We start from the raw sequence: 17,031 nt of genomic DNA on the forward strand, positions 1-17,031 counted from the left end.
CGGTGACCTGCAGTCGGACTGCTGGGTCCTAAGTCTCTGAACTACTCTACACCTCAACTGTTTCATGTGCAAAACAAGAATAATAAGAGCTACCCCTTCCAGCTCTGTGAAGTTTGAATGAGAAACATGTGTAAAGCACTACTTATAATTGCTGCTCCATAAATATTGGCAATTATTATTCTTGTTGTCCAACCTCACAATGAGAATCAAATAACTTCATGCTTATAACTGACCTGCATACGGTCTGGCACAGATGAAATCCTCAATAAAAAAAATTTTCCCTCATAAGTGACCATGATAGGAAGACTGTAATCAAGTGTATGGTTTCAGAGTCCAAGACTCAAGAAAAGGGGAGGAGAAGGAAAGCCATGGGAATATCTGCAGCATGTGGCTGAGAACATGGGATGATTTGCGGGGGGGGCTTGGGACCAGGCCTGCCCCAGGTCCCAGTTCCCAGGCCTGGTCCTGCCCTGGGTGGGGTGCTCCCTGTGATGATGAGCAGTGCAGGAAGATGGGTCGTGTCCAGACATACCATTAAGATGAACTCAACAGAGTGGTCTTTGATCTTCTCTGGCCAAGCCCAGTTCTCGAAAGGGATAAAAGTCAAGGAGAGTTGTGGAGAGCTAGACTTGGAAGGCTGCTCATCCCTGTGACAGTTTCACTCCTCTGACCCACTGACACCGGCTCCACCATGACCCAACGATCCTCTATCACCATCAAGTCAGGGGGCTCTCGGAACTTCAGCGCTTCCTCAGCCAACCTCCTCTCAGGCTGCAGGCCCAGCTTCAGTTCCATTTCCATGGTCCAGAGTGGGAAGAGCTTCGGGGGTGGCTTTGGAGGAGGCTTTGGAACCAGGAGCCTCCACAGCCTTGGGGGTAACAAGAGAATCTCCATCAGCAGTGGCTACCGCTCCAACCGGACCAGCTTCGGGGGTGCTGGCTATGGGTTGGGTCTGGGGGGCATAGGGTACAGAGTGGGAGGAGTTGGCAGTGGCTATGGATTTGGAGGTGGGATGATGTCTGGCGCTGGAGGTATCCATGAGGTCACCGTCAACCAGAGCCTCCTGACCCCCCTTCACCTGGAGATCGATCCGTCCCTCCAGCGGGTACGGAAGGAGGAGAAGGAGCAGATCAAGACCCTGAACAACAAGTTTGCCTCCTTCATTGACAAGGTAAGAGGGCTATGGGGTTCCCGCCAGAAGAGCAGGTGGCACCCAGGAGTATCTCAGCTTTCTGTTCTTCTCTGAGGTCCTGGGGGCCAGGGGTGTGGAGGAAGTGGTTTTCCATCTTGTTGAGATTAGAAAAATGTTCATCTTTGGGCACCAGACCTGTCTGACCCACTGCGAGAATATTGTTCTCTTGATGGATAGCCATGAACTTGGCTTAAAATTAGACAGCAAAAGGAATTGGTTCAGAGGCAGAGGATCAAGAAAAGGAAGGTTACAAGTTCACCTCACAGGCTGAGGTCATTTTCCCTGCCAGTCAACTGGGGCAAGTCCTTGGCAGCCTCACTATTGATTTGATTGGCAAGGGAGGCACTCAGGGCTTCAGACTTTCCTTTTGGTGAGAGGAAAGTCGTGACATCAGCCCTGAGTCTCCCCTGCTGTTGGCCTGGAACCCTAAGGGTTTCCCCAGTTCCGGTGTGCAGTACTACCGTTCACATTGGAGCTAACTGCTTCCACCTGGGAAAAACCAGCTCAAAAACCTAGATCTTTCAGGCTCCGATCCTGGAGTCTGAAAGAAAGAGGGCTAAACTGAGGGGCAACCAGCTCCTATCATCAGCTCTCCTGCTGGGAGAATCCCCAACTTCTCAGGCCTCAGTTGGGTTGAACAGATGGACTCCAAAGTCCTCTTGCAGGTCTAACAGGCTATGAAATGCCTCATCATATGGACTCAGACCTTTGAATGTATAAACGTAACCACAGGGACTGCTGAAGCCTTTATCACCCATGTCCTCCACTTGATGTCATGTTTGTACCAACGGATGTGAGATTTCCAGGAGCCCGGTGAGGGGAAGGATGTGGGCCCTGCATTTCCACAGTTAATCGGCCGGGGTCTTGGGGAATAAGGGCATGTGGCTGGGGAGGACTTGGAGCCAGGACAATGGAAGAGAAAGCGGGAGTGGGATGCATTTGTTTAAGACCCTCCGTAGGCACAGTGCCAATTCCAAAGTCTTGGAGGCCCTGTTCCTTCATCCTCTGAGGCTGTGTGTCACTCCAGCTGCTCCCAACAGAAGGACTAGTTTAGAGAAAAAGGTTTTACATGTTCCCGAGGCTGTCTCCCAGCCTGAGGAGCAGTTGAGTGCAATTCAGGAAAACCAGATTAGTAGCACAAGATCACAGGAACCTGAGGTTTGAGAGAATAGAGACAAGAAGAGGCTTGTCCAAGGCCACACAGCTCATGAGGGACATGGCTGAAATTGTATCCAGATCCCCCTAAGGTGACTCCAGAGTGATCTACTCCAGCATTCCTGGATTGTGGTGGCAACTGAGTCCAGATTCTAGATCTAGAGAAATCATGTTGAAAGCAAATGGGTGAACTTTCTGCCAAGAACCTCTTGTCCATTTACTGGGAACCAAAGTAACATGGTGGAGTGTTCTTCTCTTCAGCTACCACACAGCAGCATGGTTTGATGTATTCAGATGGTTTCCTGGCACTCTGGCCCTCCTGCCTATTCTCACCTCCAAACCCAGCCACTAGCCAGTCTCCCAGCCCCATCGCACCAACATGGGCTTGGCTATTTACATCCCAGGCTCCTGCCAGCTTGAGAACAAGGAATCCAGCCTGCCACCTGGACTCTGAGATCTTGCAGGGCTCCCCCCTGCACTGTCGGGGGTCCTGAATCCCAGAGCCCTCTGGAGGCAACGGCTGTAAAGACATGCTCATGGGTTCTCACCTCTGGCGGTGGCAGGTGCGGTTCCTGGAGCAGCAGAACAAGGTCCTGGAGACAAAATGGAGCCTCCTACAGGAGCATAAAGCGACCCGGGCCAACCTCGAGCCCATGTTTGAAGGCTACATCAACAACCTGAGGCGGCAGCTGGACAGCCTGGGGGGAGAGCGCTCGAGGCTGGAGGTGGAGCTGAAGAGCATGCAGGAAGTGGTGGAGGACTTCAAGAACAAGTGAGTGGAAGCTCGGTCCTGAGGCTCCGGGGGAGGCGCTGGGCTCTCCTGAAGTGCCCAAGCCATTGGGGAATAGGGCACACACTCAGGACACAGAGGTGCACCCAGGAAAAGAACTGGGGCTCTTAGGAACTTCCCTAGGGGTCCAGTGGTTAAGACTACATGCTCTCAATGCAGAGGGCAGGGGTTCGACCCCTGACTGGGAAACTATGATCTTGCATGCCACACGTGCGCTGTGCAGCCAAAAAAAAAAAAAGAATGTTGAGGTTTGGGGGAGGGGCTGGGCTTAGAAATGATAACTCATATGGGCACACAGAGCATGATACATACAACCCTGAAAACTCTGGAGATGAGGAAAGTGAGGCTCTGAGATAGCAAATGACCCATCCAGTGTTATAGAAGTAGCAACGCATTAGTGATGAACTGAACCCATAGAATCTCATGCTCACCTTTGTTCACCTCAATCTGATTGCTGATTTACACAACGTTCACGTATCCACCCCAACCCTGGCCAAGGCTGTTGTATGAAGAACAAGGAGGTGTAACTACTGCCTTTTCCCTGGAACCACACACACACCCAGCTAAACATAATGGTGTGCTCATATCTAAAGATACAAATAATTTCTTATTTCTACGGTTTTAATTTAGTTTTAATGTTTGTTCTTGGACCAAACCAGTTTTTGTTACCATTTGTATAAGGTCCTGAGAGCCCAGATTTTAGAGTTGCTCTAACATGTTAACCACAAGCCACATGGGAAAATTAAAATTAAAATTAAATTCAATTTAAAATTCAGGCCCTCAAAGACACTAGCCACATTTCAAATGCTCAGTCACTGCATATGACTAATGGGTCCCATAATACAGGCAGGTATAGAGCATTTCTATCAATGCGAAAGTTCTGCTCAACAGTGCTAGAGAACCTAGTCAGATTGACAATCATTTTTCTTTAAGATTAAAAAAAATATTTATTTATTTATTTGGTGACATCAGCTCTTAGTTGAGGCATGTGGGATCTAGTTCCCCAGCGAGGGACTGAACCTGGATCCCTCCACACTGGGAGTGTAGAATCTTGGCCACTAGACACTAGCGAAATCCTCAGATTTACAATCTTGGCTTAATCATTTACTGACTCAATATCTAAAGAACGCGAAACTCTCTAAGTCCTAGTTCTTTATAGTCTGTTAAAGGGGATATTAATAGTACCCACCTCATACGGAGACAGAGAATATTAAAGCAACACTTGCTTGTAATACTCAATAGGGTATCTAGTGCCTGGTACATAGGAAGCTGTTAACACGTGTTAGCTATTTTCATTATATTGATGATTAAGTATAATGCATGTAGTGATGCGAACATAGACAAGAGAAAGAAGTGCTGACAGATAATTTATAATATCATGCAAATATGGGATAACAGTATTTCAATCCAAGAAGGCTTCCAGGAGGAAGAGACAGAAAACTCAAGGGTGCGAAGAAAAAATGCACATTGGAGGTATATGGGGGATCTGTTGGAGAGTGTGCTGCTGGTTAGAGGACAGCAGTGTTCCTGTGGTAGGTGTCTAAGAGGCCTGTGCAGGGCCACTTGAGGCTTGCCCTCTGGCCAGAGGGACTGCGAGCTGGGAAACAGAGAAAGACAATTACATGGAGTTGGGTGAAGCAAAGATGACCATGTTTAATGAAAAGACAGTTTTGGGAAACAATAAGAAAAATCAGATTCGTTTTCCCAAAGAACTTGGAAGAAGGCACAGTACTGAAGATTCTGTAGACAAAAGGTGCAACAGAGAAGTGAGGGAGAGTCTAGTGGTATCCATCCTGCGGGTTCGTATATAGCCAACAACAAGCTGACTCATGGATGGGAAAGAGCCTCTGAGAGGTTAAGGGACCTGCCCTGGGTTATTCAGCCAACAGGGAAAAGGGATGAAGCCCCCTCCACAGCTCAGCCATCCCAAGCCTCCGAGAAGGTGGGATTGGCTGATGCTTAAGAGGTGGGGTGGGGAATGTTACCTAGAGCAGACTTGAGGCTTCCTTCCCAGAGATCAGTGGGGTGGGGGGCGCTAGGGAGAGTGGGGTTGCTGCTCAGGGGCAAATTGAAGATGAGAAAACTTGGTGGAGGGGAGAAAGGGGAGGTCTCTTATTAGCCTAAAGACTCTGCTTCCCAGGCAGCGGGTCAGCAGCTGAGAACAGAACAGTGAGGCAACATGAGGGCGCCATTGGGTGCAGGCGATGGCCTGGCCCAGACTGCCCCCCTCTGCTGATCTCTGTCCCTCCTCTTGGCTTAGGCGAGGCCATGGGGTAAAAGGAAGCATCGCGCCCCTTCACGGGACCTCTGAGAATACAGCTGTGAGAAAGACCTCAGAAAGAATGAGGGGCAGTTCTGTTTTGTGTTGTTTCAAGTTTGGGTTTTGTTTGGACAGGGGTGGTTGTGTGATGGATTTGGGGTTGGGTAACATGAGGTACCTGGGTGACTGAACTGAACTGAGCTGAACATGTGTAATAGGAGAGCAACACTTCAGCAGCGTGTTTTCCAAGTCTGCTCTGGATTCCCACCTACACCCCCACACTGGACCTCACTCCAAAAGCCCCGCTCTGAACATCCACCCACTTCCTTCTCCCCGCAGGTACGAAGAGGAAATCAACAGGCGCACAGCAGCTGAGAACGAGTTTGTGGTGCTGAAGAAGGTGAGGGGACAGGGGTGCCCTGATCTGACTCCGGGCCCAGGGAGCCCCTCCCAGGAGTGACAGCTGCCACATCAGTCTGCGGCCCTGTATACGAGGCTTTATTTAATTTGCATAACCAATCTTGGAAGCACATTTTACTTTAGAAGTGAGAAAACTCAGGGGCATGGAGGTTAAATAAGTTGCCCCAGGTTACCCACATAACCAGAAGTGAGTCAGGATCCAGGACACCCAAGTCCGAGCCATAAATCTTAACACCAGTCCCCTCCCCAACGTGGATCTTATGCAGGGAAAGGAGAAGCAAAATGGGCCCTGTGCTGAGCTGAGTCTGTGAGACCTCAAGTCAGGCTCAGGAATGGGCATAGGACGGCGCCCAGCTCCAGAAACTGTGAACCTTTCTGCTCAGTGTGGGTGGGCAGAAGGAGGGGAGATCCAGCCCTGAAGCTAATCTGGAGAGGGAGGAAGAGCGGGAGCAGCAATGTGGGAAGGAGAGGAAAGGACAGAGTGCAAGGAGCGGGGACACCTCAGGGAGAAGGTGAGGCCACAGGCAGCGGAGGCCCAAGGGCCCAGGATGATTCAGGCTGTCCTCACTGCATGGAGGTGACATGCAAGGTTTCTCCACGTAGCACCAGCTGATGAGCAGATGGGCGATCCCCAAGAACCTGGTCCACACGGAGTTTGGATCCCCCTGTAAGTTCTACTCTATCTGTAGCCTGGGAGAGAGAAATGCTCTTGTCCCCGGGAGCTGAAGTCCTCCAGCTTAACTCACAGACAGAGCGGCCGGCTAACCCAGGAAGGGTGGGACTCAGAGTGACTGCATGTTCTGTGCCCAGGATGTGGATGCTGCCTACATGAACAAAGTGGAACTGGAGGCCAAGGTGGAAGCCTTAATGGACGAGATCAACTTCCTGAGGTCTTTCTATGAAGCGGTAAGCAGGGCCGGGGGCTCCCCCAGAAGGGCTGGAGGCTGGGGGCCGCGGCTGAGCACAGAGGCTGCTGGCCCCTTCCCTGGTCACCTCTCTGCTCCTCACCCCATGCCTGAGTTGGAATTGATGCAGTAGATGTTGCTTCCCCTACCAAGGGAGAATGTGAGTTTTCCCAGGGCAGCTGGTGGATCAGATAATGTGAGAAATTCAAGAATGTTCTGTTGGTCAGACAAAAGAGCTGCCTGGGAGCGAATTACTTGCGGTTTCCATAGAATGATCTGAGCAACCCAGCTCACCCAGCCCAGTTCAGATTTACCTGTTACTTTTCCCATGGCAACTGCAGGATGATGTAATTATGCAGATCAAGTGGCAACTAGTGAGCCCTCAGGTGCTTCTAGAAGCACACAAAATATTGAACTGGCTCCCTTGAAGAGGCGTTTTGCTGTGTGCCTCTATAAGCCCAACACAGAGCTCAAGGCTGCAAGACACAGCGCTGGGCAAACGCAATCAAGGCCCTAAGTTCTTGGAGCTTCCCGGAGATGGGTAGCATGGAGAGAATCAAATAACTACCCTATTTGAGGGGGATGGAGAAAGAGACAACAGGGAGCAGTGGCAGGCAGATGGTGGGTGATAACCTGAAGGAACTGAGGATCCAGAAATGCCAGAAGGAGGCCCATGTGAGCAATGTAGAATGAGTGAGTGGGGAGCAGCCGAGATGAGGTTAGTGATGTGGAGGCGGGGATGCAGGGGGCTGTGTGCATCGCAGGTAGGCCTGGTAACAACAGGTAATCCGCTCATGAGGTTGCATGTGTGTGATGCCCAACACAATCTGGTCATGTTCCAGGAGCAGGAACATGGACTCTGGGTCTTCAAGTGGCTTCAATGACCACCCACTTGGGGGCAAAAAAAAAAACCCATCATTTTCTTTGCTTATTCACTTCAATGCTGAAAACCAGAGTGATGTTGGCTCCCAATGCTGAGCAGCAATCCTGCGGGCTGAGACTCCCCTAGCTAGGTCAGCTATCAGGAAAAACAATTTTAGAAACGCAAATTACAACCTAACAGCAACAAAAGAATAACTACTTGAATCAGGAAATGCGTGAACCAATTGTTAATAAAGAAAGGAATTAACAATTAATTAACAATTGATATTGTTGCTTAAAGATTTGGGCTTTGGATCAGTGATGCTTAAATTGTACAGCTCATTAGAATCTCCTAAAGATCTTGTGAGAGCACCAATTGTGATTCAGTATGGTGATACTGCTAGTCTGAGGATCACATTTTGGGAACCACTGTTTTAGATGATTCTGTAAAGTCATCATTAACAAATTACTTATGGATTTTCTGCTTCAAAACACATCTTATACAAGTGTTAGTTGTTCTGTCATGTCTGACTCTTTGCAACTCTGTAGCCATAGGCCACCAGGCTCCTCTGTCCATGGAATTCTCCAGGCAAGAATACTGGAGTGGGTAGCCATTCCCTTCTCCAGAGGATGTTCCCAACCCAGGGATCGAACCCAGGTCTCCTGCCTTTCAGGAGGATCCTTTACCATCTGAGTCACCAGGGAAGTCCCGTACAAACGTGAATGTATTTACCGCTCACAGAAATCATGGGAGGCAGCAGTAGGACTAGTCTTTCTGAGGCTCAGAGATGCCATCTAACCTGCTTGGCAGATCCTAGGCTTGAATTTTTCAGGTGTTTCTACTGTTTCCCGGGGGTTTCCGTTTCCCTTCCCTGGGGAGCAGGGAGGAGCAAGTTTAGGAAATGGGGCTGGAACAGCACAGCTTTCCAGCTCTTTCTGACTCAGCTTTCTTTCCCAAGATAATTGCTTTATTTGGAATGAAAGGTTGCATTTTCTCAGAATATGAGACATCGCAGAGCTGACAGGTTATGACAAGGTGCGTGCCCTTGACAGTGGGAGTGACTTCTGGAGAACCTGGCTACAGCTCCCTGAGCTGCTGCTCCTTCTGTGCAGAGAGAGAGCAGGTGTTAACCTGGTGACCCGCCTACTGTCCCCCCAGCCCTTTATGTTCAGTCCTGTGGTGCAAGGGAGGCCCTCAGTGCCAGGGTCTGTTCTGGGGTGCTGGGCACAGTCTCCCAACACACATGCATGTGTGCACACATGCACACACAATACACATGCAGGTACATGCACACATAAGCACACAAACACACCCAACTTCAGCTTTCCCATGTGGACCTCCTCGCAGGAGCTGGCTCAGCTTCATGCCCAGATCTCTGAGACTTCCGTGGTCTTGTCCATGGACAACAACCGCAAGCTAGACCTGGACAGCATCATCTCCGAGGTCAAGGCCCAATATGAGGACATCGCCAACCGCAGCCGGGCCGAGGCTGAGTCCTGGTACCAGATCAAGGTGAGGTGTCAAGGTCCATTTCATGAAACAGTCTCAGAGAACTGAGATTTCAAAGGCAGATTTGATAAAAGCCTTGTCCTCCCAGTCTGACGGACTTGGAGAGATCTGAATTCAGTTTGGGGCTCACTCTGTCAGAGCACTCCTCAGGCAGCATCGTCAGGACCTGGGGGAGCAGCCAGATAAAGGCAAGAGGTGGTCAGTCCTGCCCCGAGGAGGATGAACACCCCTCTGATGCCTTGTAGAGGAGAGGCCAGGGACAGCTGGACAGTACCTGCCGCTAGTACTAGCAGGCGCAAGACAGGGAGGGTGAGAGCAAGAGGTAGGTTTAGCTTCCTGCATCCAGAGATGAGAAGTAGAAATAGCTGGGGCTGAGAGGCTGAGCAAAGGCTGGATAGGGGTTACCCAACGACATTTTCCAGATTAGAGCTGAGGATTCCCTGGGGATACAAGACCTGGTGCCAGGAAAAAACAAATATGAATGAGCTTTAAAATTAGAAAGTGACAAGCACCCCCGAATGACGCTGAGTTTGTGGGGGTGAGACACCTGACTATGAGGACGAAGGACCACAGCTGGGGTATAGGAAGGTCCGCCTGTGGAGTGGACTTTGGATATGGAGAGTCGGGGGCAGAGCCAAGAGACAGTGCAATGGATTTGATGGAGACAGCTGCGTGCAAAGGGAGGTACATCTAAGCGTTGCCTCAGAAGCCCTGTTGGGCCCTGGGAAGCCACCACCTTCTGGCCTCACCGCCCTTTCTCCTCCATCTCCTGACCCCCAGTACGAGGAGCTGCAGCGGTCTGCCGGCCGGCACGGGGAAGACCTCCGCTCCACCAGGATGGAGATCTCTGAGTTGAACCGAGTGATACAGAGGCTGCGCTCTGAGATTGAAAATGTGAAGAAGCAGGTAGGGCTGAGGAACCATTGGCCATCTCATCCATTCCCCTGCCTCAGCCCATGCAGAGAGTTCTCCCCAGAGGAATGATCGTCCAGTAATATAAAATTGTAGTCTTCTGCCCCTACCAGGGAGGCCAGGACCTGCTTTCTGAGATCTGTCCAACATCAGTTCCTCTTGGAAAGATGCTGTCCTCTGGAGGCATACATGGCAAAACTGATTCACTTTTTACTTACCCACAATTCAGAGAAGTTCATATTGAACGGGACCCTGAAAACCATTTCTCCATTTTAAGTCACAAAGTATCCAAGGAGAACATAGATTAATCTTATTTTTAAAGATGATGATACTCCAGCCTCCTTTGCATGAAATCCATTTCAGGAAATCCTTCCACATTTTTAACCTAAAGCCCATATCTTCCCTCCTTCCTTGTGGACAATTTCATAAATTCCTGTGTCCTCCTGGCAGTGTGCCACGCTCCAGGCTGCCATTGCCGATGCTGAGCAGCGTGGGGAGCTGGCCCTTAAGGATGCCAAGCACAAGCTGGCCGAGCTGGAGGAGGCCCTGCAGAAGGCCAAGCAGGACATGGCGAGGCAGTTGCGTGAATACCAGGAGCTGATGAACGTCAAGCTGGCCCTGGACATCGAGATCGCCACCTACAGGAAGCTGCTGGAGGGCGAGGAGTGCAGGTGGGCAAGCTCCTCCTCCTGCCATGGTTCAGATAGATGCCACCGGAGCACTGTAGCAATGCCGCAGCAGCCAAGATCCCCACAGTGTGAGGCCCCAAACAGAAATGCTCAGAATAGAAATGGACCTAAAACTCAGTGATCTCCTGTGGTGTCCTGAAGTCGTTCCCTGAGCTCCGATGGGACCCAGAGCAGGGGCCAGGATAGAAGGTGTCAGGAGGAGGTGGTCCGTGACTACCTGGAAGGCCATCAGCAGGGTCGTTTCTGCCCAGGCCCTGTGATCAATGAGGCCACACTCAGGACAAGGCGAGGCTCAGGGGCTCTGTGTTTGCCCAGAGAGGCCTACCATCTGACTGTCCCTCCCAACATAGTGAGCACGAGTTTGTCTCCCCATTTCGCCATATATTTGGATTTGATCTCTCTTCTAATGTCCCCTCTCAGAGTCACACCAGCTTCCTACAGCTAATAGGATGATTAAAAGTCTTGTTCAGCACAGTGCCGAGAGCACAGCCAGCCCTCTGTGCTGATAGCTTTAAATACAAAGAACCCAGGGTTCTCTAACTTCTCAGCAAATGAAATATGTCTTTCTCTCCCCTCCTGCAACAGACTCACCGGAGAAGGTGTCGGGCCCGTGAATATCTGTGAGTAAATGTCTTGGGATGACAGAGAAGTGGGAGACAAAACAGAAGCTAACAGCATCATTTTGGGTGAACAGATAGTGAATGAGCAGGGGCAGGGATATCATTAAGATTCTCTGAGATGCTCTGTGGAGACCCCTTTCTTCTTTGGCCCTTCCTCCCAGTGGGGTCAAGAGAGGTTCCTGGTGGAGGCATAAACCCACTCCACCCAAATCCCTGAGGACCTCAGTTATGGGACAGGACTACTCACAAAGCAACGGCTCTCTCATCCGAACACCTGATTTCTCAACTAGTTCTGGCAGAAATTCAAACTAACAAGAGGCTATTAAAAAGCTAAAGACCTGTGTTGAAAATTGAAGCAAATTAACTGAACAAGAAAGCAGAGAGGTTTGCCCTCAGGTCCCAGGAAGGAAGCCAGGGAGATTCATTCTGCAGAAGGACCCAGCAGGCTCCAGCGGCATCCATGGAGTGTGGAGTACTGGGCATGGGATGGAGAGTTCCCTGGGGCCCCCGTGGGTCCGGCCCTGGGAGGGAGGCTGGAAAACCAGGATAAGAGAGAGCTGGAAACTAGTGAGTTAAAGGAACAGGGATGCCTCGCCTGGAGAACCAGACACTGAGAGGGGAGGTTGAAGAGGCATCTTCAAATGTTCCACAGGATGTGGGGAGCTGCTCTCCAAGGCGGGGAGCTTCCCATTGCAGAAGGGATTTGAGCAGAAACAAAAGGATCGCCTCTCAGAGAGGCAGTAGAGGGGATTCGTGTCTGGGGAAGGCTCACCTGTATAGCCGTCAGGCCCCACCCATCTGGGAGCCTGTAATGCCCACCTCCTGTCTCACCCAGTGGGAAAGCCCCAGCTAGAGAGGAGGGGCAAACACGGCTCAGGGGCCCAAGCCTCGCTTTCCAGCAGATGTGACCTTGGGCCTGCCAATTGGTGTCTTTGCATCTGTTCCTTCCCCTGAAAAGTAGGGGTATCATAGTAAGGGCATCCTCTCAGGCCTGTCAAAGAAACCTCTGTGGTCACAGCTGGGCAAGCTATGAAAATTGCCATGTCCTGTGTTCACTGAGGCAGCGGGTGATGGGGACCGTGAGGCTCCCCGGGGAGCCTGTGGGAGGGAGGTGCCTGGGCATAAGACCCAGGGACGAGGCTGCCAGTGTGCCCTGTGCCTTCTCTCCACAGCCGTGGTCTCCTCCTCCGGGGGCTCGGGCTATAGCGGGGGCGGCGGCCTCTGCATGACCGGGGGCGGCTATGGCTTTGGCAGCAGCGGCTTCAGCAGCAGCGGCGGTAGCTTCAGCTCCACCAGCGGCCGCGGCATGAGCGGCACCAGCTCCAGCATGCGCATCATCTCCAAGACCTCGTCCAGCAAGAGTTACAGGAGCTAAAGGGCCCCTGCCCCACTGCCTCCCCTCTAAGGCCCCTGGCCCCCAGGCCTAAGACCCACCGCTTTGCTGACCCCCATGCACTGAATCACAAGAGGCACCAGGAGCAGGGAAGTAGCCTGTGAGTCCCTAGCTCACCTGTTCATCCCTCTGCCTCCAAATGGGTTCCCGCAAAGGTACCCCACTTGCTCCTCATCCCAGATCCCTGGCAGCCACAGTCCTTTCTGGGGTTGCTTAGAGCTGATCTTGGTGTCCCCAGAGATGCTGAGTGCAGTCCAGACCTGCATTTCCCACCATAGACAGAACACTTCTCCTGCTTCCGGTGCCTGCCTAGCCCCTCAAATTGCTTCAATAAAAATGTTACCAAGCTCTCTAGGTCTTGACTGAGTCTGTGTCCTATCCCACACTCAGAGGACGACCTCAGAAATGGAGTTCTCTGGGGGCAGGTTCTATCCACCTGCAGGGCTTACTCCAGGGCAGAATGAGAATCCCCTCCCCTGGACATCGTGCAACAGGACCTCCACTCACCTCTGCCTCTTGCCATTTCCCAGAGTCTTTCATTACACCCTTACCTCCCCAAGCCCCAGTCTTCCCTCGCCAGCGCTCCAGGACCCAAGCCAAGACAATGCAAAAGGCACCAGTGTGAAGTGTCACAGTTAGACTAAGAATTGCCAAGCACAAGAATGTTTGAGTTCAGTCTCCTAATCCAGAGGTGAGGAAGCCAAGAAACAGAGAGGATACAATGCATATTAACAGTAGATCCTTGAGTCCTAACCCAGGCTCCTCCCCACGAGAGCAGCAGAGCATAGTGACATCAGAAGTGCTGGGATTGGATCCTCGCCCATCCCAGCCGGTCTGTGTGTCTTGGGAGTTTTACTCCACCACTCTGCTCCTCACTTTCCTTGTCCATAAAATAGAAACTATATCATGGTTATCATAAGAGTTCAATGGGATAATGGATGTAGAGCTCAGTTTGGTTCCAACACATAGCAGGCACCCAGTAAATGATGTTACTATTATTGTTGTTGACTTGATCTTAACCTAGCAAAAGGTCACCGTGTGGAAGGGAAAGACAAGTTGGCTACAGTGGCTTCACTGATGGGACTGATGGAAAGAAGGCCTTTCAGGCATCAGCAAAGAGCTGTGTCCTAGGTGCTGGGGAGAAAGCTTGTAACCTGCTTCCACCTGAACAATTCCTGAGGGCAATGACCCTTCCCAGAAATGTCCTCAGGTCAGAGCATCCATCCTTGGGAGGCTCAGGATGGGGAGGGCAGAGACAGGGAAAGGAGCCCTGACCTAGTGACAGACGTCAGTTGGGGGGCCTGTTGGAGGATGGAGGGAACAAAACATGCCCACCTAACTGAGAAGGTATCTTTTTATTTATTTATTTATTTATTTTTTTGCAGTTACTTTATTTATTTATTTATTTATTTTTTATTATTATTATTTTTTTTAATTTTAAAATCTTTAATTCTTACATGTGTTCCCAAACATGAACCCCCTCCCACCTCCCTCCCCATAACATCTCTGTGGGTCATCCCCATGCACCAGCCCCAAGCATGCTGTATCCTGCGTCAGACATAGACTGGCGATTCAATTCTTACATGATAGTATACATGATAGAATGCCATGAAGCCAAAAAAAACAAGGCAAGCAGCTCCATATCATCAATGGATAAGTTTATTACAGGGTAACTTACTCACACGGTAAGATCTGGCCGACAACAACACAGAAGCTTTCGCAACTGCACTCTACACCACCAAGTGGCCACAGGGATAATGTTATATTTAACTTGGGATTCAGGGGTAGCTGCTTGAAACAGGACATGCAATACTAAGTCAAGGTTTATGAATAGGTTACTAGTCTTGTCAGGGAAGGTTGTCATCACTGCTTGAGGATCAACAGAGCATAGGGCCACCTGGCCTTAATGATTATGAAGCAATATCTATTAACCACAAAGCCCCTGATGGCAAAGAAGTGATTTACCACACAGTATGGTCCTAGGTCAGGTCAGGGAAAGGACCGGAGGAACTGTAAGGGTCAAGATGCCGTCAGTTATGCTAACAGCCATCTGGGGCCCAAAGAGTCTTAGGGAGGCCATCCCTTCCTCTCCCCTCCTCAAGCACAAGGAACCCCCTTTTGAGTCTCCTGAAGCCTCCTTTGGACTAACCAGGCCCCTGGAGACAAGAGTCTGTGTCTGGAGCCTTCTATCTCAGGAGCCCTAGAGGGATGAGGGGTGGGTAGCTGATTCAGAGTCAGGACCCCACCTGGCCTGAGAAGGCCAGGGCCCAGGCTGCTTAGGGAAGCTTCTCTCATGCCCAAAGCCTCCCGCCCTCTTCTAGGGAGGTTCTAGGACCACTTGGGAGCCCATGGGGGTACTTGGGTCTGAAGCATCTGCAGAAAAACATGGAAACCACTTTGGGGAAATAGAGTATCCTCAATTACATCTAATTTGGCCTCTAATCCCAGAGCAGTGAAAGTGAAAGTGGCTCAGTCATGTCCGACTCTTTGTGACCCAGGCCAGAATAATGAAGTGGGTAGCCTTTCCCTTCTCCAGGGGATCTTCCCAACCCAGGGATCAAACCCAGGTCTCCCACACTGAAGGCAGTTTCTTTATCAGCTTGAGCCACAGGGGAAGCCCAAGAATACTGGAGGGGGTAGCCTATCCCTTCTCCAGCAGATCTTCCCGACCCAGGAATCGAATCAAAGTCCTGCATTGCAGGCAGATTCTTTACCAACTGAGCTATCAGGAAAGCCCATCCCAGAGCAGCCAGGTAGATAATTCATACCCTTTGCCCCACCCCCACAAAAGGGCCTAAAGTCCCAACTCTAACTTTCCTTGAGGCCAAGCAACTGAATAAACCAACATATAGGGCAGGCCAAAAAGTTCCTTTGGTTTTTAAGTAAAAATATTAATAAAGAACACATTTTCTGTTTTCACCAAGAACTTTACTAAACAGCATATTCACTGTTTTGTTCCATTACCTTCTGCAGTTTTTCAGGCAACATCATAATTCCATCTTCCCAAAATTTTTTATCTTTTTAAGCAAAGACCTGTCCCAGATGTCTTTTACATTCTTCCAGGGAGTTGACATTTTTTTCCATTAAAAGAATTCTGTAGAGATGGACATAAATGGAAATCTGAAGGTGTGATGGCTGGTGAATACAACAGGTGAATCAGAACTTCCTGTCCAAGCTGTAACAGTCTTTGCCTGGCCATCAAGAAACATATGGTCTTGCACTACCCTGATGAAAGATTTTGTGTTTTCTCTGGACTGACTCTGGATGCTCCTCATTGAGTGCTGCCTTCAGCTCGTCTAACTGGGAGCAGCACATGTTGGAATTAATCATTTGGTTTTCCAGAGGGAGCTCATAACAGAGGCCTCCCATCCAATCCCACCATATATACATCATTATCTTCTTTGATGGAGACTGGCCTTCGGTGTGGTTGGTGGTGGTTCGTTTCTCTTGGCCCACAATCTCTCCCATTTTACATTATTGCGCAGTGTCCACTTTTCATCACCTATCACAATCTGTTTTGAAAAGGAACATTTTCATTACATTTCAGTAGAGAATCACACGCAGAAATATGGTCAAAAAGGTTTTTTCACTTAACTTGTATGGAACCCAAACATCAAAGCAACGAACATAACCAAGCCAGTACAAATGATTTTCAACACTTGATCTGGTTACTTTGAGTATGTCAACTATCTCCTGCATGACATAATGCTGATTTTTCTCAATTAATGTCTTGATTTGATCACTATCAACTTCAACTGGTCTACCTGGCCATGGAGCACCATTCAGTGAGAAGTCTCCAGAATGAAACTTCACAAACCACCTTTGACATGTTCAGTCAGCACAGCTCCTCCTCCATACACTACACAAGTCTTTTCCTGCATTTCAGTTGCGAATTTACCTTTCTTGAAATAATAAAGTGTAATTTGCCAAAAATACTGCTTCTTCCTTCTATCTTCAATATTGAAACGGCTACACAAAAATTCACTAGTTTTGGTAAGCTTTTTTAACACACGCTGATATGACAGCTGTCACAATACAATTGAACAAAATTGTTTCAAATGAAGTTAAAGACAACTAAGTGCTACCAGAGCCATCTTATAGAAAAACGCCAAGCAAACTTTTGGGCCGACCCAATATCTGTCTGGTTGGCCCCTTTCTTCACCTCTGCAAGCAAGGAAGAGGACAAATAGGATTTTTATGGGTCCAACCTGCATGGACAATTGGCTCCTACCCTTTGCTCTCTGCTACCCTAATTATCCACCTCGGTACTTAGCAGCTGCCAATATGCCAAGCTCATAAACCTGATTTCATGGTGATTTGGGGT

The 17,031-nt window shown here is 49.8% G+C and overlaps 1 protein-coding gene across 1 annotated transcript; it reads left to right on the top strand.

Moving 5' to 3' along the window:
* Positions 1-691: 691 nt before the first annotated feature.
* Positions 692-12,689, top strand: LOC128047865 (keratin, type II cytoskeletal 5-like). Its single transcript, XM_052640253.1, has 9 exons — positions 692-1,171; positions 2,911-3,119; positions 5,737-5,797; positions 6,628-6,723; positions 8,932-9,096; positions 9,874-9,999; positions 10,456-10,676; positions 11,280-11,314; positions 12,487-12,689. Exons 1-9 carry the CDS (start codon positions 692-694, stop codon positions 12,687-12,689), a joined length of 1,596 nt encoding a protein of 531 aa, XP_052496213.1.
* Positions 12,690-17,031: the final 4,342 nt, after the last annotated feature.

The sequence above is a fragment of the Budorcas taxicolor genome, chromosome 5, assembly GCF_023091745.1.
Source record: "Budorcas taxicolor isolate Tak-1 chromosome 5, Takin1.1, whole genome shotgun sequence".
NCBI classification, from domain to species: domain Eukaryota; kingdom Metazoa; phylum Chordata; class Mammalia; order Artiodactyla; family Bovidae; genus Budorcas; species Budorcas taxicolor.

Coding starts and splice junctions, on each gene's coding strand:
- LOC128047865 (XM_052640253.1), top strand. CDS start 692: ATGACCCAACGATCCTCTATCACCATCAAGTCAGGGGGCTCTCGGAAC. Junction 9,097..9,873: donor AGTCCTGGTACCAGATCAAG/GTGAGGTGTCAA, acceptor CCTGACCCCCAG/TACGAGGAGCTGCAGCGGTC. Junction 10,000..10,455: donor TTGAAAATGTGAAGAAGCAG/GTAGGGCTGAGG, acceptor TCCTCCTGGCAG/TGTGCCACGCTCCAGGCTGC.